A 24,772-nucleotide genomic window follows, 5' to 3' on the forward strand; every position below is an offset into this window, starting at 1 on the left:
AAGTTGGCCCTGGCAAGTGGTTATGCAGTTGAAGATTAGAGCATTGAGACATCTGTGTGGTAAGTTACTCTTTGACTGCCACTGAGATGACTTCTGAAATAGAATGGATGAATATTTTCCCCATTTGGGTACTTTCACCTGAGAAGACTGAAGCAACAAATGAAAATTCATCACAATCAGTTTAATTAAGTGCACAGAATAGCAATCAGTCATGTCAATAAAAATAAAACAATTATTTTTACATCAAGTGTGCTTTATTTCCTCCACAGGTATTCTGTTAAATAAAGCACCATTTATATACTGCCAGGCCACAGCTAAAGAGGATTCTTTACAGAATCAAATTTCTTGTGGTTGTTCCGTATACAAGTAAACTTAATTTTGATAATAAGAACCACAGCGATCTGAGGCAATCTGCCTCTTATTATAAGGTACAAAACTGGCACAGAGGACACCATATTATACACAGTAAAAATGCTGTAAGTTTAAATTACATTGCACAGGGTTTGGGAACCCTGCTTCTCCCAGAAAGCCATATTAAATGAAAGCCACTACAGTGAACTCTTTTAATTACATAAAACATATCCATTATCTGATTGCCCTTTAGAAAGTGTACTGAAGATGCAAGTTTTTTTTTCCCCCAATCTGGAGTTCTGCCTGAACAAGAATTAAGCCTATAAATCTATCTTGCCATTCAAGCAGAGAGCACTGGACAAACTGAAGCACAAAAACAAATAAGCAAAACTTATACAAACAGCATCAGGGAGGGGGCCCTTAAAAGTGGACATGCTACATCTAATGTCAAGAAGCAGCTTGGTTTCCTTTGCCAGATATCCTTGTGACCACATGAATTGTAGATTCAATGGTCCTACACAGGGTATCTAAAATGTCGTGTTGCTGCATGTGACTCAAGAGGCCTCGAGAATGGCCACAACTGAGTGATAAAGCAGCTTCAGTGTCCTGGGAGGGCAAAGCTTGACCATCACAGCTTCTCAAGTCAGCTAAGTCAGACAGAACTGCAGAGATAGAAGTAGAGGGAAATTCGGATTCTTCTTCACCTAGGGTAGAATCCTTGGAACAGTGAAGGTCTTTAAATTCTTTACAGTCTTCAAATCTACCACTGTTGGACTGTTCTGCATGCTGTGACCTGATACTTGACATGTCTTCTGAAAATGAAGATGGAACTTCCATTCGATATTCTTTAACAGAACTATTTTCAGGAGAAGGAAGATCTTGCTCAGTTCCTGGATCAATAATTGATGAGTCTCTTGTCTCATTGTCTGAAGTGCTAGTTGGGGTCAGGACCTCCCTGGTGTCTGCTTTTATATCACCGATGCAGCTATCTACAGTGTGCTCCTCGTCACTACTAACACGCCTTCTTTTAACAGGAGTTGCCCCTTCATCATCTATGAAGACAAACATTAAAACAATTCTCTGAAAGAGATTAAAAATCATACTGGGGATGGGGGGAAGAGGAGGCCAATTTGGTTTTTAGCTTTAAAAATTTTCTTGTTGCAGTACTGAGGTCAAACCTTAAAACCTATACATACTTGGCAAGAGTTCTACCACTGAGTCACATCTCTAGCTCTCTTTTTAAAGCATATATTCAGGAAGTTCAATAGAACATAAAGTTACATGAAGTATCTTTCCCATTCCCAACCCAAGGTAATGATGTGATTAGTCAACAAAGCTAACCTTTAGTTTTTCTTTCTTTGGCTTCTTGCTCTTGGAGTGAGTTCCTCTGTTGAAGACAAGTCTTGCATTTGCTTAAAAGCTCTTGAAGAGTTGGTATTAGAGCTGGGTTTAATTGTTTGGGAGTGTGCACTGACAGGAGCAAAGCAAGTGCCCTCAGGTCCTACAAAAACCCAGACAGGAACAGTTTAATTTCTAAAGCCAACATTTTGACACAATTGTTTATAGTTCATGAAGATGTTTACTTTCCTAGGCATCCATTCTGGTCTCTGGCCATTTTAGAAAAATGCTAAAACAAGAAAGCTAGCATTAGGATGGTACAGTATTTCATCAGTTGTCTGTCACTAAGTACCTGTATTTTGTAGGCCAGATGAAAGAATCAGTGTTTTGAAAATGAAAGAGGAAAACAAAGCAGATTATAGTAAATCCTAGTAATTTAAAAATCAAACCCTCAGTGACCCATGAGCAAATTTCTGTTTTACATACATGGTGGTCTTTTCTGGCTTGTAAGCATCTTGTTACTTGGGAAGCTACTAGAACGATATTCTAGCATGCTTCAGAGTGCTCCATTTTGTGACATAACTGTCAGGAATTTATACAAAGCAACTCACTTCCTAGTTTTTACTACTTTTATAAATCAGCATATCATTAGTTTAATCTGGTCATTTAGGAGCTTTAGGTAATAATACATCACAAATAATATTTCCAAAAGTATAAATGAGCAGAGATGACATCTTATTATTATTATTGGTATAAATAGGGCCTCTCAAGCTGGGCATGGTGGTGCACACCTTTAATCCTAGCACTTGGGAGGCAGAGGTAGGAGGATTGCCATGAATTCCAGGTCAGCTTGGGCTAGAATGAGACACCTTAAGGAAAAAAAAAGGGGGGGTGTTTGTCTCACTCTAGTCTTGGCTAGCCTGGAGCTTGGTATATAGATGAGGCTAAGTGCCGGGATTACAAGTGTGTGCCACCATCTATAGTTTTTCGTGGTCTTATTGCTCTTCACATAGCTTCTAAATAAGTGTGATACACACACACATCCGTATATATATACATATACATACACACACACATATAGTGATCACTTCTTTGAAAAACATTTCATTATATGTAACTTTCAGTTTTAACAGTAATTAAAAGCCTTGATAGTAAAATCATACTAAGACCAAATATAGAGCTGATTTAAATTTTAAATGATACGCCTACACCTTGACAGAATCTGCATGGGTGTACCACTTTGCATCTGGCGTTACATGGATAAAATGAAACTCAGATTGGCAGGCTTTATGATCAAGCACCTATAACTGTGAGTCCTCTCCCCAGCCCCTCTTACCCCATTTAAAGAAGCACTCGCTTTGGAAATTTCAACTCGGTTGGTGAAATCAGATTGTAGGTTTTGGTACTGATTTATCAAATTTGTAATAAGGGTGTTGATCAAATTGGCACAGTTTGCTTCTGAAAACACTTGACTTTGAACCTGAAAAAGATTTAAAAAATATCTCCAAGATCAACATAATGAACACATGCATTAATTAACCAGAAATGGTAGAGTACTTCATAAGCACTAACTACATACCTTTAGAAGGAAATGTGTCATGAACGTGTAGACAATATTGTTATTTAGAAAAGTTCTTTCATCCATTAGGATACATTTAACATATTCTGCGAAAACAGGATCTTCACACAAAAGCTTGATGCAGTTTTTTGACATGGCTGACTAAAGTGGTGAGAAGAAGCAATGATGGTTGAGCACTGAAGTAGCTGAGGACTTAACTTCCAGTTACAGCAATCTCTTCTCCATATACTACCATATTAATAATTTACACTAGAGAGCTGGTACTACTAGAAAACACTGAATAGCAAAACTGAACAAATAAATATACTGTAAAATAAATGCAGCTTTATCATTCAGGACTGAGTGTGTTAACAATAAGCTGACAAATGAGAATGTTTTAAGAGGGCCAATAAATAGACAACCAAACCACATGTCAAGAAAAGACCAATTTTTTTTTAAGTTTATTTATTTATTTATTTGAGAACGACAGACACAGAGAGAAAGACAGATAGAGGGAGAGAGAGAGAATGGGCGCGCCAGGGCTTCCAGCCTCTGTAAACGAACTCCAGACGCATGCGCCCCCTTGTGCATCTGGCTAACGGGGGACCTGGGGAACCGAGCCTCGAACCGGGGTCCTTAGGCTTCATAGGCAAGCGCTTAACCGCTAAGCCATCTCTCCAGCCCGAAAAGACCAATTTTTAGAAACTAAAGCTTATTTACTAAAATGGGTTAAACTTTACTGTATGATCTCACTAGTGATTCCTAAGTACTGCAAAGATTAAGAAAAAACTCAGAGAATTAGTGGGTTCCAATATATGTAAAATTTAGTTTTCCTGTTTTCATATGGTCCTGGCTCTTGAACACAAGTAGTGTGTTCTTAAACAATATATTTGTAGATTACTCATATGTGCTTTAATCATACACTACATATGGAGCAGCAGATTTACTAAAGTAAGCGACTGTTTTAAATAAGCTGCTCAAGGTCACCCAAGAACCCAGGAATAAAGTAGGACCAGGACCCACTGTTTTATTTATTTTTTCTTTTTTGTCTTTTTGTTTTCCCCCAAGGTAGGGTTTCCCTCTAGCTCAGGCTGACCTGGAATTCACTTGGTAGTCTCAGGGTGGCCTTGAACTCACAAAGAGCAATAGCAGCAGGGAGTTCAAGGCCACCCTGAGACTACCAAGTGAATTCCAGGTCAGCCTGAGCTAGAGTGAGACCCTACCTCAAAAAACAAAACAAAAAACGAAGGGCAATATAGCAGCAGCAGAGGGAAAAGGAGAAATCCATTGAAACTCACTGCATAGACCCCTCAGTTCAAAAGTCAACCAGTTAGTCATTTTCTGAATACTGATCATGTACTAAGTTATGTTAGCTAAGTGAGATTGTGCCTTTCAAAGGTTCCTACTTCAGAAAATTATTGTTTCTTCAAGGAACCGAGATGATTCTATGTAAGTGTTACATAGAGAACTATTATGGTACTGCATGGGAAACATTTGGAAAACAGAGTCCTACCACTGCTTGGTTGGAGGCTGGACCAGATTTAGAAATACTTCAGAAACTATAATGTGGGTAAAGGGTTACACCCAAGGCAGAGTAACAAACGTATATCTGCCCCTCTACGGTAGGGAAAACATATTTAGTATGAAATGAAACCAGTAGCTTTCTTTTAGGTTTGTGGGAATTCTTTAGGCCAGCTCCAAGGATTGAGCCAAACTGTAGGATCAACAGGCTTCTCCCATTTGTGCCCTGTTCTACAGTCTAACAAATACAATTTATGTGCCTTGATGGAGTTGTTTCAATTTTTTTTTTTTTTTTTTTTTTTTGTGGACATCACCCTCTGGCCAACATAAGGTGGACCACAGCAACAGGAGGGTGTGCCCTTGTTTTAATTTTGTTTTGCTTTGTTTTCGAGGTAGGGTCATGTTCTAGCCCAGGCTGACATGGAATTCACCATGTACTTTTAGGCTGGCCTCAAACTCACGGCAATCCTCCTACCTCGGCCTCCCGAGTGTTGGGATTAAAGGCGTGCACCACCACGCCCAGCATGTTTCAATTTTTTTAAAGAAATTTTTTGAGGTAGGGTCTCACACAAGCTCAGGCTGATCTCTAACTCACTCTGTAGATTCAGTCAGGCCTCAAACTCATGGTGATCCTCCTACATCAGCTTCCCAAGTGCTAGGATTAAAGGCATGCACCACCACACTTGGCTGGTTTAAAAAGAAAAAAAAAATATATTATTTATTTCCAAGGGGAGAGAGAGAAAGGGGTAGAATGCGGCACCAGGGCTTCTAGCCACTGCAAAGGAACTCCAGGTGCATGAACCACTTTGTGTATCTGGCTTTACCTGGGTGATCAAACCTGGGCCATTAGGCTTTGCACTGAGCCATCTCTCCAGCCCTTGGCTGATTTTTTTTTGTTTTTGTTTTGAGACAGGATATTGCTAGGTAACACAGACTGGTCTCAAACTCATGGCAAGCCTTCAGTCTCAGCCTTCTCCCAAGCGCTGGAGTTACTGGCATACATCAATATTTCTGGCTGGAAGGTAGCGCTTAGAAAATTAAAGTAGGAAAGGTAGCCTGTCTTGTTCTCAGCTAATCTTAGCCAGAAGGCCAAGAGACTGCGGGTAAATAAACAAGGGCATGTGACCCATGAAAAAATATAATCAAGAAGAGGTCAAGGAAGGGTTGGGGAGAAGGCTCAGTAATTAAAGGCACTGGCCTGGAAAGCCTGCTAGCTTGGGTTCTATTTCTAAGCTACCCATGTAAGCCAGATATATAAAGTGGCATAAGCATCTGGTGTTTGCAACAGCAAGAAGCCATGTGTGCCTGCCCATACATGCACAGGAAGTGTTAGACCCTGACACACCCATTCTCTCTATCTGCCTCTTTCTCTCTCAAATAATAAAAATTATATTTGCTTTCTTTCCCTAATATCGCCCTGTTTTGAACATTCAGATACTGACCCATTGATGAGAAATCCAACATAAAAAGCTTATTTAAGCCAGGTGAGGTGGTGCACGCCTTTAATCCCAGCAGCTGGGAGACAGAGGTAGAGTTTGAGGCCACCCTGAGACTACATAGTCAATTCCAATTCAGCTTAAGCTACAGTGAGACCCTACCTCAAAAAACGAACAAACAAAAAAAAAAACAAAAACAAAAGCTTATTTGAAGCCAGATGTGGTGGCACATGCCTTTAATCCCAGCACTCGGGAGGCAGAAAGGTAGATCATCGTGAGTTTGAGGCCACCCTGAGATTACCTAGTGAATTCCTGGTCAGCCTGGGCTACAGTGAAACTCTACCTCGAAAAACAAAACAAAAAACAAGCAAGCAAGCTTATTTTAACTATCCTTTTGTACATAAAGCATAAATTGAAAAATAACTTAAAGGAGACTAGGTGCCTGAGGCTTAAAAGCCATTATTTCAATTAACTCTAAAACATATCCAATTACCTAGCCAGTTAGTTTTCAACCCATTGTTCTGAAAATTCTTGGCCATTTGGCCAGATAGTAAGATCAAATCATCTAAAATTCATTTGCTTTACCTGTGTCTGGCATAGCTCAGTCCAAAGTTTGGGGAACAGCGCAAGATGAAGTGGCAAGCCTTCATAAGCAACTAGAACACCTAGTATTTGAAAAGAGTTCAGAACAGATTATAAATTACACTGTTGAGATATTAAACTGCGGGTACAATATTATAACCATTTCTGGTTATGACAGAATATAACTTATTTTTAAAAAAAATATATAGAGAACTTACAGAATTCATTGCAATGTTTTAAAAAGTGAAATAATATAGAATAAAGTTCTTTTAATTTACTTGGTACACCTTTCCCAAAAAGCATCTGAGGCAACCTAAACCAACTCTACTCCTCCTATTTTTTTTGAGACAGGGTCTCAAACTCACTATGTAGCAAAGGATAATCTTGAACATGTAATCCTTCTGGCTCCTTAGTGCTGGGAATTACTACAACCAGTTTCCAACCCATCCTTTTTGAGTACTGGAACTGTATTTGGGAAATTAAGTTACCATGAGTGGCTTTCAAAGCCTTTTTGGATTAAGGTGCCATTCTATATTAGAAAATTCGCAAAGAATTGCTACATTTTAGGGTGGCAGAAGAGTGTGTGGAAAATTAGAATCTAAAACGTTATTTCTTCCTCTTCTCCTTGTGGTATACTAAGTAAATACTGCTTTGAGTCTAATAGCGTCTTGCCTTGTCCCAAGATCTTTTGGGTAGAATAGATCTGGCACTGTGACAATGATATTTGGAACCTCCCCTACCCCTTCCTTTTGTGTTGGTGATTGAACCGAGGGGCTCAGATGCAGGTCATTAAGGTGCTTTACCACCTAGCTACAGCCTAATAAGCCCTGGAACCTCTCATGTTAGTCTTTCCTTTTGTTGACTCTTCTAGGTGTCAAATATGTTTGTTTTTCCCACTCTCTATCCTACCTCTCTACCCAATTTTGCACCCCACAATAAATAACCCATTCTCTATATCTTTACAACCCCTAACCCTAATCTCTTCAGATTCAAACTCAGTTACATAGATTAACCTAATTATAAAACTTAGAACTTAACAGTCAGTGTTGAATCAAACTGCAGTCAACTATTTTCTTCATGATCTGCACATAGGCCCATCATCTATACTACTATTCATGTACTATCCACTCTTGTGCATACTAGCTGGGATGTTCTTCTACGGAGCTATAGCCCCTAAAAGATTCACCAAGACTAACTCTGTGTCAGCTTTATTTTAGATGTGGGGTTTTTTTTTGGGGGGGGGGGTAGTGTCTCACTCTAGCCCAGGCTGACCTGGAATTCACTATGTAGTCTCAGGGTGGCCTCGAACTCATGGTGATCCTCCTACCTCTGCAGAAGAGATGGCAGAAAGAATGTAAGAACCAAAGAAAAGGCAGGACTGCTTACAATGCACTCTTCCAGACACAAAATGGCCTGGATACCCATGACCTCGCAGTGCCTGACACTGCCTACACAAGACCTCATTATCCTTCCTCACTAACAACAACTTTGTAGAAGTTGGTGGGTGGTATGTCAAGAAAAGAAACATCTTTCAAAAGCTGCCTTTATAGGTTAAAATAGTATTTCAGGTATTAGTGTTTCCATGACTGCTGTGAGGAATATGTACATTTACTAGTTTCAATTTCTCCTATTTAAATTTTTATGATTCTCTATTTCCTATAGGACTATCTATCTGATCAATGTATTATGTGGGGGAACTGGTGGCATTAGCCAACAGATTAAAGCCCATGAGTAATGATTTATTATGAAAGTGAAGCAAAACTCACTCTGTAGCCTAAGAATATCAGATACTTGATCTAACTGCCCTTGTTCTAATTTCATACCCACTAAGTAACCTACAGTTGCTTAGCAGGCATCCCTTGTAGGTTATGAAAAGAATATGGCTCTACTCTGGAATAGTCAGATTTCTATTCCAATTCTTCCTGTGTAAATGAACAAATTAGACAACAATTTTGGAATTATGTCTTTTATATAATGTATAAAAATAAGTGGTTGTCCAATATATTCAGGATTTTACTAAAGTTTATAATTTAGATCTGTAGCCACCTGACTAAGAGGTGTCCCTGTGGGTGGATCCTAAGGTGAAGAGGTAGATTTGGAATTCCAGCCTAAAGGTATGCAACGTGCCTGAGCTTTGCCTGGAGTTCCTGAGTATGCTTGCCTGTACTGGTGTTGGTTGCTTTTGGCTTTTTCCCTCTCTGCGTGGACCTATGAAAGCAGGCCAGCTTCTGCTGCCATTTATGAAACTTCCCCTGGATCTGTAAGTTTTAAATAAATTCCCTTTCTCGGGGTGGGGAGTTGGCTTTGTGGTTAACAGGCTTGCCTGAAAAGCCAAAAGACCCAGGTTCAATTCCCCAGGACCCATGTAAGCCAGATGCACAAAGTGGTACATGACTTTGTTTGCAGTGGCTGGAGGCCCTGGTGTGCCCATTCTCTCTCTCCCCCTTGGTCTCTCTCCCTCAAATAAATAAGTAAAATATTTTTAAAAATTCCCTTCCTCCATAACTGTCTGGTCTGGAGGTTCGTCACAGCAACGTGAGGATGTCTAGTACAACATGTGATTACTGGGGCCAGAGAGATGGTTCAATGGTTAAAGGTGCTTGCTTACAAAGCCTGATGACATAGGTTCAACTCCCCAGTGCCCACATAAAATCAGATGCATGAACTGGCACATGTTTCTGGAGTTCGTTTGCAGTGGCAGGAGGCCATGGAATGTCCATACTCACTCTTTCTCTGTCTCTCAATAAATAAAACCAAAAAGTATGTGTGATTATTGAGTATCACCTTCATATAAATGGATTTGCTTTTGGTGGACTGATAAAAGCTGACTTTCTTTATTTTTTGGTTTTTCCAAGGTAGTATAGGGTCTAGCTCTAGCCCAGGCTGACTTTGGAATTCATTATGTATTCTCAGATGGCCTTAAACTCACAGCAACCCTCCTACCTTTGCCTCCCAAGTGCTGGGATTAAAGACATATACCACTATGCCCAGAAAAAGCTAACTTTTGATCTGCACTAAAGTGCCTCAAATTTATTACAGCATCCTGTTGTTCACTTCTGTGTGAAGTAGGAGGGTCATTGTGAGTCTGAGGCCTGCCTGGGCTACAAAATGAGTTCCAGGTCAGCCTGGGTTACAGTGAGAACTTGACTCAGAAAATACATATAATAGAGAGAGATAAGTGACCAATCATTGTTTGATTTGTTTTTATTGTTTATTTTTATTTGAGAGGGAGAGAAAGAGGCAGAGAGAGAATGGGCACGCCAGATCCTTCAGCCATTGAAAATAAATGCCAAATACATGCGCCACCTTGGCATCTGGCTTATGTGGGTCCTGGGGAATTAAACCTAGGTCCTTTGGCTTTGTAGGCAAACACCTTAACCGCTAAGCCATCTCTCAGGCACCACTGTTTGATTTCTTATTAATGAGTACGGGTAACTTCTCATGTGGTTAATTAACACTTAGTTTTGTTTATGGGTGAAATAACCATTCATTCTCAGATTTTTTTTTTCCCGAGGCAGAGTCTCACTCTACCTCAGACTAACTTGGAATTCACTATGTATTCTTAAGGTCACCCTGAGGCCTAAAACATGTATCATTACAATTTGCACTATTACTTTTTTTTTTTTTTTTTTTGCTTTTCAAGGTAGGGCCTCACTCTAGGTCAGGCTGACCTGGAATTCACTATGGAGTCTCAAAGTGGCCTCAAATTCATGACGATCCTCCTACCTCTGCCTCCTGAGTGCTGGGAGTAAAGGCGTGCACCACCACTCCTGGCTGCTGTACTCCTTTTTATCTTATTATTTATTTATTTGAGAGACAGAGAGAGAGAGAGAGACAGAGAGAGAGAGAGAGAGAGAGAGACAGACAGACAGACAGACACACACACACACACACACACACACACACACACACACACACACAAAGAAAGAAAGAGAAAGAGAGGAGGGGGCAGACAGTGAATAAGTACTCCAGGGCCTCCAACCATTGCAAATGAACTCCAGATGTAAGCACCACCTTGTGCATCTGACTTATATAGGTACTACGTAATCAAACCTGGATCCTCAGGCTTTGTGGGCAAGTGCCTTAACCACTAAAAACTATATAATACAAATGAAATATGGTTTACTGAATTTTGCTCTTATTAGTAGACATATGGTTGTTTTCAGTTTTAACATACTCATGGCCTCACAGTGGCTGACACTACCTACTCAGAACCTACATAATATAGGAGGGGGAAAATCATGACATCAAAATAGAAGAGAGACTCAATGGAAAGAAGGGATTCAGTGGAGGGGGGATTCAGGAGGAGGAAAAGGGAGAGTAGTGGTAAGAGATTATGATCATGGTATATTGCCTATATGTATGACAGATGTCAATTAAGTTTTAAAAAAAAGCCAGGCATGGTGGCACATGCCTGCCTTTAATCCCAGCACTCAGGAGACAGTGGTAGGAGGACTGCTGTGAGTTCAAGGCCACCCTGAGACTACATAGCGAATTCCAGGTCAGCCTGGGCTAAAGCAAGACCCTACCTTGAAAAAAATAATAATAATTTGAGAATACCAAATCTCATGACACTGACTGGTATTCCATTACCTTGCTTTTCCCCAATGTGTCTTAAGTGTGACTATCACTTAAACTTTATCTAATTTTTAAAAATAAACTATTTATTTATGGGGGGAGGGGGAGAGGGCATGCCAGGGCCTCTGACCACTGCAAAGAAACTCCAGATGTTAGCAATATCTTGTGCATCTAGCTTACATGTGTATTGAGGAATCAAACCTCAGTCCTCAGGCTTTGCAGACAAGCGCCTTAACCACTAAGTGCTCTCTTCAGCCCTCTCTCATTTCTTTTTTTTTTAATTTATTTTTTTGTTTATTTTTATGTATTTATTTGAAAGCTCAACGGACAGAGAGAAAGAGGCAGATAGAGAGAGAGAGGATGGGCGCACCAGGGCCTCTGGTCACTGCAAACGAACTCCAGAAGCATGTGCCCCCTTGTGCATCTGGCTAATGTGGGTCGAGGAGAATCGAGCCTTGAACCAGGGTCCTTAGGCTTCACAGGCAAGTGTGTAACCGTTAAGCCATCTCTCCAGCCCTCTCATTTCTTTTATTTAAAAAGATGGAGTTGGTCATGGTGACACACACATACATCGTTAATCTCAGTGCTGAGGAATATGAAGTAGGCGGGTCACAGCAAGACTGAGGACAGCCTGGGCTACAAAATGAGTTCCAGGCCAGCCTGGGCTACAGTGAGAACTTGACTCAAAAAAATATATATATAATGAGCTGGGCGTGGTGGCGCACACCTTTAATCCCAGCACTTGGGAGGCAGAGGTAGGAGGATTGCCGTGAGTTCGAGGCCACCCTGAGATTATATAGTGAATTCCAGGTCAGCCTGGGCTAGAGTGAAACCCTACCTCGAAAAACAAAAAACAAAATATATATAATAAAAACAGATGAGTGATCAATCACTGTTTGATTTCTTTTTTAAAATTTATTTTTATTTGAGAGGAAGAGAAAGAGGCAGAGCGCAAATGGGCACACCAGGTCCTTCAGCCACTGCCAAACAAATGACAAATACGTGTACCACCTTGTGCATCTGGTTTACGTGGGTCCGGGGAACCGAACCTGGGTCCTCTGGCTTTGTAGGCAAACACCTTAACTACTAAGCCATCTGTCAGGCACAACTGTTTGATTTCTTATTAATGAGTACGGGTAACTTCTCATGTGGTTAATTAACACTTAGTTTTGTTTATGGGTGAAATACCCATTCATTCTCAGATTTTTTTTTCAAATTTATTTTTATTTATTTGAAGGGGGGGGAGGGAGGGAAGGAGGATATGGGTGTGTCAGGACCTCCAGCCATTGCAAATGAACTCCAGATGCATGCAATACAATGTACATCTTGCTTACTTGGGACCTGGAGAATAGAACCTGGGTCCTTAAGCTTCTCAGGCAAGCGCCATAACCACTAAGCCATATCTCCAGAACACCCCCCCCAGTTTTTTTTTTTTTTTTTTTTTTTTTGGTCTTTGAGGCAGGGTCTCACTCTAGCTCAGGCTGACTGGGAATTCACTACATATTCTCAGGGTGACCTCAAAGTCATGGAGATCCTCTTACCTCTGTCTCCTGAGTGCTGGGATTAGAGGCCTGTGCCACCATGCCTGGCTCCATTCTCCAATTTTGTTCAGCCTTTTCCCCTTACCAAAGCTAAAAGCTTTGTTTGCTGGCAATGTTTCCATATACTTTCTCAGTAGCTACATTGTGTTTTAATTTGTGTCATTTCTCACTACTTAGCAATTTCAATTTTTAGGTAATCAAAACTTTTCTGGGTAGGCTGGAGAGATGGCTCAGCAGTTAAACAGCACTTGCTTGCAAAGACTGATGGCACAGGTTTGATTGCCAAGTACCCATGTAAATCTAGATGCAAAGTGGCACGTGTCTGGAGTTTGTTTCTAGTGGTGGGAGGCCCTGGTGTGGACACACACACACAAATAAATAAAATATTTAAAACAACTTTTTTTTTCAAAGGCCATTTCCTTGCAAAGCCTGCCAGTTCAGGTTCAATTGACCAGCTACCCTATAAGCCATTTGGGCATTCAGTTGCAGCTGAAGAGACCCTGGCATATGTGCAAAAACCCCCCTTCTATTTCTTACTTTACTGTTTGTGAGTTTTGTGTCTAGCTTGAGGTGGACTTTGAAATCTCGAGGTGTTATTATTCAATGATCTCATGGTGTTTGTGTGTGTATGTATGTGTGTAGGCTAACACATGTGAGCCTAGAGGCCAGAGGAGAACATCAGATATCTACCTCCATTACTCATCTACCTGTTTTCTTCAGACCAAGTGTTTTCATTGATTCTGGAACTCTGTTTTGGTGAGTTCCAGTGAATTCTCCATTTCTGCATCTGCAGGACAGATGTCCCAGATTTGTGTGGTTTGCCCAGCTTATTTATGTGGGTTCTGGAATCAACCTCAGTGATCTCAGGCCCTCATACTTATGCAGGAAGTGTTCTTAGCTGCTGAGCCATATTGTGTTTTTAATATTAAAAAGAAAAATGTTATGATGGAGAATGGAATTTCAAATGGGAAAGTGTGGGGGTGGGGAGGGAGGGAATTACCATGGGATGTATTTTATAATCATGGAAAATGTTAATAAAAATTAAAAAAAAAAAGAAAAATGTTTTAAGTCTGGCATGGGGGTGTATACCTTTAATCCAAGCGCTTGAGAGGCAGAGGTAGGAGGACTGACATGAGTTTGAGGCCAGCCTGAGAGTACATAGTGAATTCCAGGTCAATGTGAGGCTAGAGTGAGATCCTACCTCAGAAAGACAAACAAATAAAAAAACACACAAAGAAGTTTTAAAATGAAATTCCTTGGCTGGGGAGATGGCTCAGTGGCTAAAGGCGCTTGCTTGCAAAGGCTGCTAGTTCACACAAAGTAGTATGTACACTTAGAATTTGTTTGCAGCAGCAAGAGGACCTGACATGCACATTCATTCTCACTCTCATGCTCTCCCCCTCCCTCTTCCTTCGCAAATAAATAGAAATATTTTAAAGGAGTCACAATCTCAGCCACTAACAACCATCCTTTTTAAAGCCACAAAAATAAGAGGCACACTTACCATGTCAGAAAACTAGAAACTGTCTGGGCTGGAGAGATGGCTCAGTGGTTAAAAGCGCCTAATTAAAAAGCCTGATGGCCTGGGTTTGATTCCCTAGTACCCATGTAAAGCCAGATGCACAAAGTAGTGCATGTACCTGGAATTCTTTTGCAGGGGCAAGAGGCCCTGGTGAGCTCATTCACATTTTCTTTCTTTCTCCTTATAAAACTAAAACAACAACAACAAAATATATATATGTGTGTGAAAATTAGCTGGGCATACTGGTGCACACCCTTAATTCCAGCACTGGGAAGACAGAGGTAGGAGGATTGCTGTGAGTTCAAAGCCAACCTGAGACTACATAGTAAATTCCAGGTCAGCCTGGGCTAGAGCGAGACCCCACCTTGAAAAACCAAAAGAAAATTAGAAAGATCTGAAAAGGCATGTGATATATAGTTGTTGATTTTGTATCAACTACTTAAAATTACCTCTGAAGCTGGACCTGGTGGCTCACACTTATAATCTAAACACTTAGGAGGCTGGGGTAAGAAGACTGTGGGTTTAAGGCCAGCCTTGGACAAATAGCCCTTAACTCTTCGCTGAAAATACAACTTCTGATGTACATATATAAGAAGACAGGTGATAAATAGAAAATATAGGGCTGACTGAGAAATCTTGCTGGAACTGAGCTAATAACCTCCTCCATGTAGACCAGCTGACAGAAAGCTGGAAGAAGCCATTCTACATGCAGTTCAATGGGAGAAAGAGATATCACCAGTGAAGATACTTAGCAGTGGACACTTTAACCTTTATATTTGGCCAGCCAGGCCAAGTGAGCCAATGGGTGCAATAGTGGCATGTCTATTATGGCGAAAAATTGGACTGGAGGCCCGCTCCATGGGAGGGAATACATCCCTGATACTGAAAACTGAAAACAGGAGTAGTCATGAGCCCTAGGGGTGTAATGTTTGCTGCTGTCTGGCTAAATGTATATACTATGCTTATCAAACTGCCCAGAAAGTACTTCTCTTAGTGTTCATACCCTTATATTAATGCTACTCTCACTTTTGGTAGAGAATGTTCTCTTTTCAAATGGCAGTGACTGGAGTACTGAGTAATATCTCAATCACACCTTCCAAGGCTCAGGGTCTAATGCGGAAAAGGTGGTGGAAAGAATGTAAGAGCCAAAGGAAGAGTAGGACTCCTTACAAAGTGTTTCCTCCAGACATAAAATGGCCTGGAAATCCATGACCTCACAGTGCCTGATACTACCTTCACAAGACCATCATAAGAGGAGGAGAATATCATGACATCAAAATAAAAGAGAGACTGATTGAGATGGGGAGGGGATATGATGGAGAATGGAATTTCAAAGGGGAAAGTGGGAAGAGGGAGGGTTATTACCATGAGGTATTTTTTATAACCATGGATGATGTTAATAAAAATTGAGAAAAAAAAAAAAAAGAAAATATAGGGCTGGAGAAATGGCTTAGTGGTTATGATGCTTGCCTGCAAAGCCAAAGGACCTAGGTTTGATTCCCCAGGACCCACGTAAGCCAGATGCACAAGGTGGCACATGTGTCTTGAGTTTGTTTGCAGTGGCCGGAGGCCCTGGTGTGCCCATTCGCTATCTGCCCCACCAATAAATAAAATCTCTAAAAAAATATAAGCACAGAAATAATTTAAGATACAAAAATATGTGCAATAATATAGGAAAAAATAATCCAAAAATAATAAATCCAGGCTGGAGGAACAGATGGCTTAGCACTTAAGGTACTTACCTGCAAAGCTTAAGGACCCAGTTTTGATTCCCCAGGACCCACATAAGCAGATGCACAAGGTGGTGCATGTGTCTGGAGTTTGTTTGCAGGTTGGAGGATGTGGTGTGCCTGTTCTCTCTATCTACTTGCCCCTCCAATAAGAAAGAAAAAAATGTTTAAAACAATAAATCCAACAAAAATGACCTCCAGTGAGACTGAATTAGATGAAATGCAAGGCAGGTAATTCAAAAGAATGATTTTACATTTATCATTATTATTATTTTAAATCAGAAAGAAAGAGGGAAGGAGAGAATGGGTGCACCAGGGTCTCTAGCCACTGCAAACGAACTCCAGATGCATGTGCCACTGCCTATGGCTTTACATAGGTACTGAGGAATCAAACCAAGGTTGCTAGGCTTTGCAGCCAAGTACCTTAACCACCGAACCATTTCTCTAGCCCCAGAATGATTTTAAATATGCTCAGAGAAAGCAAAGGAATTGAGGAAGAAAAACTCCTGAAGGAATCCTAAGAGAACACAGGAAATCAACAAAATAAGGGTGTGTTGATACAAGATTGCATAAGAAAATAGAAATATTGAAGAAATACCTATCTAAAATCTGAGAAATAAAAAACACAGTAAGCCAAACAAAAAACTCAGAACAAATTCTCACCAACAGAATGGCTCAAGGAATGGACAAAGTATTTGAGGGTGAAGACAAGGTTGCAAAGCAAGAGCATTCCTACAATGAGAAAGAGAAACTAATAAGAAGGTACAAGTGGGAATTTCAAGACATTCATGACACTATGAAGAAATCAAACAAGAAAATTTACCCCAAAAAGAGAAAGAGATGCAAACGTAGATAGAAGGCACTTAGAACACCAAATGTACAAGATCAGGAAATAACCTCTCCTGGTCATATTATAATTAACCTGCTAAACACAAAGGCCTTTTAAATACATTGAAAGCAGTAAGATAAAAGCAGTTTGTCACCTATAAAGGAAAGCCCATCAGGAGAACAAGAGTACGCAACACAAACTTTAGAAGCCAGAAGACAACCATTGCCAACCCAGAGTTCTACATTCAGCAAAGCTATCAGTTGTAATTGAAGGAGAAACAAGAACCTTCCATGATAAAAAATAGGCTAAAGTAATACATGATCAGTAGGGCCAGCTCGACAGAAACCACTTGCAGGGATCTTCAGTCTGAAGAGAAGGAAAAGCACATGAGACATAGGAAAGGATAAGCCATACTTGAATAGCAGTTCACATCAGTAACAGAAAAATAGCAAGTGCTACAAAAATCAAGAAAAATGACAGGAATAACTAATTCATTAATTTCATTTATTTGTGGGACAGTAAATATGGGCATCCTACACACATGCCCATTCATTACCTTCTGTAACTGGGAAGTTAAGGTAACTGGGAAGTTAAACCCAGGCCAGCAAGCTTGACAACCATGTACCTTTAACTATTGAGGTTCCATCTCCTCAACCCTCAATATTCTTTATTTTTAAAAATTTTTATTTATTAGGGGAGGGGGAGAAGAGAATGGGTGCACCAGGGTCTCCAGCTGCTACAAATGAACTCCAGACTCATGAGCTACCTTGTACATGTGGTTTATGTAGGTCCCTGGGCTACTGAACCTGGGTCCTTAGGCTTTGCAGGCAAACCCCTTAACTGCTAAGCCATCCCTCCAGCCCATCAATATCAATTCTTAATATCAATGATCTCAATGTCCCAAACAAAGACACAGACTTACAAACTGGATTAAAAGGTAGGACTGGGCTGGAAAGATGGCTTAGCGGTCGAGGTGCTTGCCTGCAAAGCCTAAGGACCCAGGTTTGATTCCCCCAGTACCCATGTAAGCCAGATGCACAAGGTGGTACATGCATCTGGAGTTCCTTTGCAGTGGCTAGAGGCACTGGCACACCCACTCTCTCATAAATAATTTTTTTTTAATATTAAATATTGTTGTGGCCGGGTATGGGAGTGCACACCTTTAATCCCAGCACTCGGGAGGCAGAGGTAGGAGGATTGCCATGAGTTCTAGGCCACCCTGAGACTACAGAGTGATATCCAGGTCAGCCTGAGCTAGAGTGAGACCCCACCTCGAAAAAGAAAAGAAAAAAAAAAAAGAAATTTATGTATATATTTATTTGAGAGAGAGAGAGAGAGACAGAGAGAAGCAGATAAGAGAGAGAGGATGGGCATACCATGACCTTTAGTCACTGCAAATGAACATAAAGTGTGTGCCACTTTATGCATCTGGCTTACGTGGGTATTGGGGAATTGAACCTGAGTCCTTAGGCTTTGCAGGCAAGTGCCATTACTGCTAAGTCATCTCTCCAGCCTAAAATAAAACTATTTTTTTTTTTTTTTTTTTTTGGTTTTTTGAGGTAGGGTCTCACTCTAGCCCAGGCTGACCTGGAATTCACTATGGAGTCTCAGGGTGGCCTCAAACTCATGGCAATCCTCCTACCTCTGCCTCCCTAGTGCTGGGATTAAAGGCGCGCGCCACCACGCCCAGCTTTAAAACATTTTTAAAAGGCTACCTCTCCTTACATTTTTTTAAAATGTATGTATGTATGTATGTATGTGTGGGTGTGCCAGGATCTCTTTCAGCTGCAAATGAATGCCTATCCAGCTTTATGTGGATGGTTGGGGAGTTGAACCAGGGTTGGAAGGTTTTGCAGGCAAGTACAAACTATAAAGCCATCTCCCAAAATCTTTCCATTTTTAAGTTTCCTAAAAGTGTATGTTTGTGTTGACAAGGGGCAGTCCACAAATTCCTAGAACATTCATTACTTGGTCAAAGTTGTTGAAGTAGCAAGAATAGCTTCTCACATAACTTTTGGTATAACTGCATTAACACAATTACTAGGAAGTTTTCCTTGTTAAGTTCCTCTTATTGCCCGGGATAAAGGACAGTATGATTAGAACTCCAAAATATTTTCTCATATGTGATCACCTCTAAAGGTTCAGCGTACCACAACCCATATGCAAAATTCTCAAACAGCCAATTTGAAAGTATTCTTACTTCCTCCACAAATGGGCATTATAGACACAGACATATACATATAATCAGCTAATGATGACCAGTGTAAGAACAGCCCTGCACACTTGAAGATGCTCTAATCACTTACCAGCAAGATGTTATTTTCTGAAGGAGCTATCCCTGACAGCTGTTAACACCTCTTTCTTCTTGGATAATTAAATTTATGATTGGATCACACCTTTTGCCCTATCTGGAATGGGCCAAAATCTTTTCCAACAGACGGAGGGAGTTGTGATTGAGATGGAGCACCGGGGACTTCTACAGTAATATTCTATTTCTTGATCTCAGCAGTAATCCCACAAGTATCAACTTCCCACTCTCTGAAACAAAGCTATAGAAACTGGAAAGAATCCTGCCCCTCATCCTTGCTAAAGTTAGGAGGTAGAACACACAGAGACTCACAAATCATACATAGGTCCTGAAATAAGGGCCCTCTGGAGAAGGGCTACGTGTCTTCTAAAGATTTACAAGGCAGAAGAAAGTTACCCACAGGGAATAGTTCTTTAACAGCTCTCAGGTACCTCCTTGGTCAGAGACAATATTATTAAAAGTACTTTGGGTTTTTTCACCCTACATATAATTCACTGAAGGTTTTTTGTTTTCTATTTCTCATATTTCCCCTTTCATATTTCTCTTCTCACCTTTTTTATGAGACTTACCTAATTACTCATATATGCACCTCTGCTTCATGCTGGCAAACCCACTCAGCATGCTCCTGGCATTGCCAGCTCCAAAGCACAGCTGGCACTATAGATCTCCTCTTACCCTCAAGATCAGGGCTGAGGAAGACAGTCTCTAGACTGTTATCCTTAAGTAGAGCAGTTTTATTTTGAATTATGCTGGGCAGATAAGATAATGGACTTGGGCTTTTATGTATAACAGTAATAAGCCCTATTACACATTCCTTTATAGGCCAGCTGAAACTCTGGGCAAAGCTATTCAATGGAAACCAGTAAGTTGGTGTTTTCTTAATAAGTATTTAAATGTTCCCAAGAATACTAATTAATAATTTTAAACATTCACTTAAAAAAGAAAAAAATTATAAAGAAAAAGAAAGGATTGTCTCATATCTTTTCTCCCCTTCCTGGATGGCTAGGGGCTTAAAATAATGACGTGGAATTTACTGCTCATCTTTTATACTTACTCAGCTTAACTAATGTTTCAGTAAATTTTTCACAGTTGATTGCAACTCGGCATAATAGATGGATGAATTGATGATAAGAAAAGAAGTAGTCTAGCAGCATACGATCATAAACGTCATCTTTGCCCTGAAGGTTAAAGATGATAAAATGGTTGCACTTAAATTGTATAATAAAGAGCATATTTTGTGCAAATGTAATAAGTTTAACTAAAAAGCTGATTAAATCTTTAAATTCTAGTACTTAATTTTAAATTTCAAATTTCTAGTGTTATTGATATCGTAACTGTCCTAAGGTTATTTTCAGTGTGCAAATGCTACAATTAAAATTACCCATTATTTCTGTATACTCTTGAGTAAAAGTACTGCAGAAATTTAACATGTGACACTTTAGCTCTATAGACATATCACGAAGAATGAGTTAAACTTCATTTTTGAAAGATTTAAAATTATTTTTGCAAAGGTAACTATAATGTTATTTTTAATATTTTTTATCTTATGAAAACTGTCAAAATATACTTAAGATCTAATGGTGGTAGGTAAGAGAGTGTGAATGAAGTTTGGGAGAAAAAAATAAAGGGAAATTTTTTAAAAAAAACATTAAAACTAAGATAAATTATCCTCTGTCAATGTACCCTGTCTGTAACTAAGTATTGGCACTACTTCAGAATAAGCACTAGAAGACAGGAACTAGATGGGAAGTCTATGACATTATACATTGGACAAGAATATGATTTAAGGGCAGTAAAGGAAGTCTTGATTATATGGCCAAATTAAAAAAAAGTCTCAAGTACCTAATTTAACTTTTCAGATTAGATGTATGACACACTTGCAATTTAGCCTAGTAACAAATACTAAGATTTACTGTTAAGCTATTTTTGGGGTGGAGGGGGAGAACCTTAAGTACATGTGCTTATTGTTGATTTTACAGATATTTAACCAACATTTCAGAGCACTTAAAGGAAAAAGTCCAAATGAATCTAATCTTAGGATATACAAAAGGCTCATGTAAGTCTAATGGATTCATAACTGCCAGGGGAAACTTCAAATTACTTTCTAATCTAAAAACATGATTTTCCTGGCATCCCAACATACCTTACTGGTTTCCACCATTGTGGGCAAGAGGCACATATTGAGTTCAGGGCGCGGAGGCCGAATATTGCTTTTCCCTCCTATTAGCTTGATATTTTCTCGACAAGGGAAATAAGGTCCAAGAGACACTAAGACATTAAAAGTGTACAATAAGAATAAATGGAAAAAAATAAGTCTGCAAGCTTCAGAGTACAGAATGATTAAATGTCAACCATATTCAAGTATTGTGCTAGATGAATACATACTTGGTATATTACTGTGGTGGTAAGTACAATGGTTATGTTGTAAGAATGGAACCAGAGTATGCAGGAAATCATGGGGACTCAAAAGCACAAGTTCCTTGAGGACATCTGAAAATTAAAACATAATTAGGATATTAAAACACTGGAGTTTCTTCCTACAAATCCCAAGAGGCTATGGTGTGGTAAGCACTACAAATTGTAGAATCTAACACTAAAAGAAATTTGATTTGATGCTCAATCAAAACTGGGTGAGGAGAACTGACCACAGTACAGGGCCATTAGAAACAGAAGTTTTAAACATTTCACTAGTTTCTCTCTCTCCCCACTCTCAAAATATAGAAATGTACCTTTGTCATTTATCTGAGAGTCAACTATAACAGCTTAGAAAAAATATATATGGCTTAAAGTTTTTCTGCCTATTGAGGGATAATTAATGATCTACAATCACTATTGAAATTTTTCTATCAAACTCATATACCTACATACATACATATATATATGAATGATAATGGTTGGATGGCTTCTTACTTTAGTTACATAGGAGTAAAGCTCATGATGTGGGCTACTAAAATGGTAACCAGATGTTACAGCTACGTGCTCCTTCCTCTCTTAGTGGAAGAGTACTAAAAAATTAAAAAAAATTCTAAAAAGGCCAATTAAGCTAAGTGTGGTGGCACCTGGGAGGCAGAAGTAGGAGGATTACCATGAGTATGAGGCCAGCCTGGGATTAGAGATTGAGTTCCAGGTCAGCCTGGGCTAGAGTGAGACCCTACCTGGAAGAACCAAAAAGAAGAAGAAAAAGAAAAAAAGGCCAGATAATTGTGTAAAATATCAAGACTTCTCATGTATAACAGCTATTTTTGACATTTTGAGAACTCAGTCTCAGTGAAAGATCACTATTTCAAGTTTCTAAGATAGTAAAAAAGTTAACTCCAAATCTAAAATGAAGTAGTATATATATGGTGTATGCATGTGTGTTGTGCAGATGCCCATGCCCCGTACACAAGCATGCAGACGCTAGAAAAAAACATCAGGTACCCTCCTCTACTGCTCTTCAACCTTACTTCCTTGAGATGCGGGTCTCTCATTGAACCTGGAGCTGGCCATTTTTTCAGCTAAACTGGCTGATCAGCAAGCCTCACTGATCCTTCTATCTCTGCCTGCTTCTGAACTTGGAATACATGTGTGCACTGCCATGTCCAACATTTTATGTGGGTGCTGGGGATTGAACCTGGGACCTCATGCTTCCCAGCAAGTCTTCTTACTCTTTGAGCCATCTCCTCAACTCCAACATTATTTTATAACAGCCACAAATTATCATTCTATAATGAAGGACCCAGGTTCAAATCCCCAGGACCCATATAAGCCTGGAGTTAGTTTGCAGGGCAGGAGGCTCTGGCATGATTATTCTCTATCTGCTTCTTTATTTCCCCCCTTTTGATTTTCTATTCATTTTCTTTTTTTTTTTTTAAGAGAGACAGAGGGAGGGAGAGAGAGAATTGGTGTGCCAAGGCCTCAGCTACTGTAATTGCACTCTAGATGCTTGTGACATAGTGGGCATGTGTAACCTTGTGCTTGCCTTACTTTTGTGCATCTGGCTAATGTGGGATCTAGAGAGTCGAACATAGGTCCTTAGGCTTTGCAGGCAAGTGCCTTGACCACAAAGCCATCTTTCCAGACCTGTCTACCTGCTTCTTTCTTTCTCTCTCTCTCAAGTAAATACAGTAAAATATTTTTAAAAAAATCATAGTGAAATAGCAATCAAATCCTTTGCAATGTCAGTTCTACCTTGTTTACATAGGATCAGAAGACTTAAAAAATCTTAGAAACCTACAGATAACGAAAGGTCAAAGAGCCTTGATATACTGGATAATCTATGATTACATGGATAATTACTAGCATGTTAAGAACAACTTGATTCTCTTTAAAAATTTTTTATTTTTAAGTTATGAGAATGAGAGAAAGCAAGAGCATATGCCAGGGACTCTTGCAGCTATAAATGAACTCCAGATACATGTCAACTTTGTGCATCTAGCTTTACATGAATACTGGGAAACTGAACCCAGGCTGGCAGACTTTGCAAACACATGCCTTTCACTTTTACCTCTGAGTCATCTTCCCAAACCTATAACTTGACTTTCTTTTTTATGGAGGTAGGGTTTCACTCTAGTCCAAGATGATCTGGAATTCACTATGTAGCCTCAGGGTGGCCTTTGAACTTACAGTGGTCCTCCTACCTCTGCCTCCCAAGTGAGGGGGGATTAAAGGTGTACACTACCATGCCTGGCTTGTAACTTGACTTTCTTAGAACCTGCTAGCCCGTGCTAGTAATACACAAAAGCATAAACGTCTTCCAAATCCTGCAGACCTAACATCACGCCTTATAAAATAATAATAAAAACTTGACAAAACATTCTCCTAACAGATTTTTATATAAGCATATCTTATTTTTTTTTTAATTTTACATATATCAGGTTATAATCTTTTATCCCCTTGCCCCTGCTCCAGGGGGGTTATGGCATTCAAATTATATTTTTAAAGTAACATACCTATACAAGCATTTCTTAGTTCTGGAGGGCTATATGAGTTAAGAAGAGTTAAAAGTTTATGGGCAAATTCAATTCTCTCTTGCCACTGGATTAATGCTTGCTTCACATCTGCAAATATAAAAGCATTCATAAGTGAGAAATCACAACTCCTCATGGTTTTTGTCATCTGTTGTGAACTAAAGATTACTAACACTAAGAGCTTCAAATTAATTACACAAAAACATCTTTTTTTGAAAGCTAAGTGACTAATTTCATGAGATATCTACAACTACCATGATACCTGCTACATTTCCACCCTTTCCTTCCTCTCCTTCCCCATTTTCCTTTCTGCATAGCCAAGGCTAGAACTTATCATCCTAACTGAGCTTCCAGAGGGCAAGAAAGTATGTGCTAAACATACAGATTTCTTAAAGTATAAAGTTCAGTGATGAATATGTCCCACCTTCCAACTTTACATTAGGGGATCATGACAAACATTTCCTAATAGTTAGTTAATTAGGCACCATCTTCTATGCATGAACTAGAGGTAAAGGTGATATTTCTGGGC

General features: G+C 39.7%; 1 protein-coding gene across 1 annotated transcript in view; it reads right to left on the bottom strand.

Annotated features, from left to right (window-relative positions):
• Window positions 1–166: 166 nt before the first annotated feature.
• Usp34 (ubiquitin specific peptidase 34) overlaps window positions 167–24,772 on the bottom strand; it is a 299,630-nt gene continuing 275,024 nt past the window's right edge. Inside the window, exons 72-80 of the mRNA XM_045147284.1 lie at window positions 24,226–24,333; window positions 21,680–21,784; window positions 21,438–21,562; window positions 20,349–20,472; window positions 6,790–6,869; window positions 3,269–3,409; window positions 3,026–3,169; window positions 1,693–1,852; window positions 167–1,403 (exon numbers count right to left, since the gene is read on the bottom strand). Of these exons, the coding sequence (XP_045003219.1) occupies window positions 799–1,403; window positions 1,693–1,852; window positions 3,026–3,169; window positions 3,269–3,409; window positions 6,790–6,869; window positions 20,349–20,472; window positions 21,438–21,562; window positions 21,680–21,784; window positions 24,226–24,333 (1,592 nt within the window). The 3' untranslated portion in view covers window positions 167–798. The remainder of the gene's footprint in view (window positions 1,404–1,692; window positions 1,853–3,025; window positions 3,170–3,268; window positions 3,410–6,789; window positions 6,870–20,348; window positions 20,473–21,437; window positions 21,563–21,679; window positions 21,785–24,225; window positions 24,334–24,772) is intronic.

Source organism: Jaculus jaculus, chromosome 4, assembly GCF_020740685.1.
Source record: "Jaculus jaculus isolate mJacJac1 chromosome 4, mJacJac1.mat.Y.cur, whole genome shotgun sequence".
Classification (NCBI taxonomy): domain Eukaryota; kingdom Metazoa; phylum Chordata; class Mammalia; order Rodentia; family Dipodidae; genus Jaculus; species Jaculus jaculus.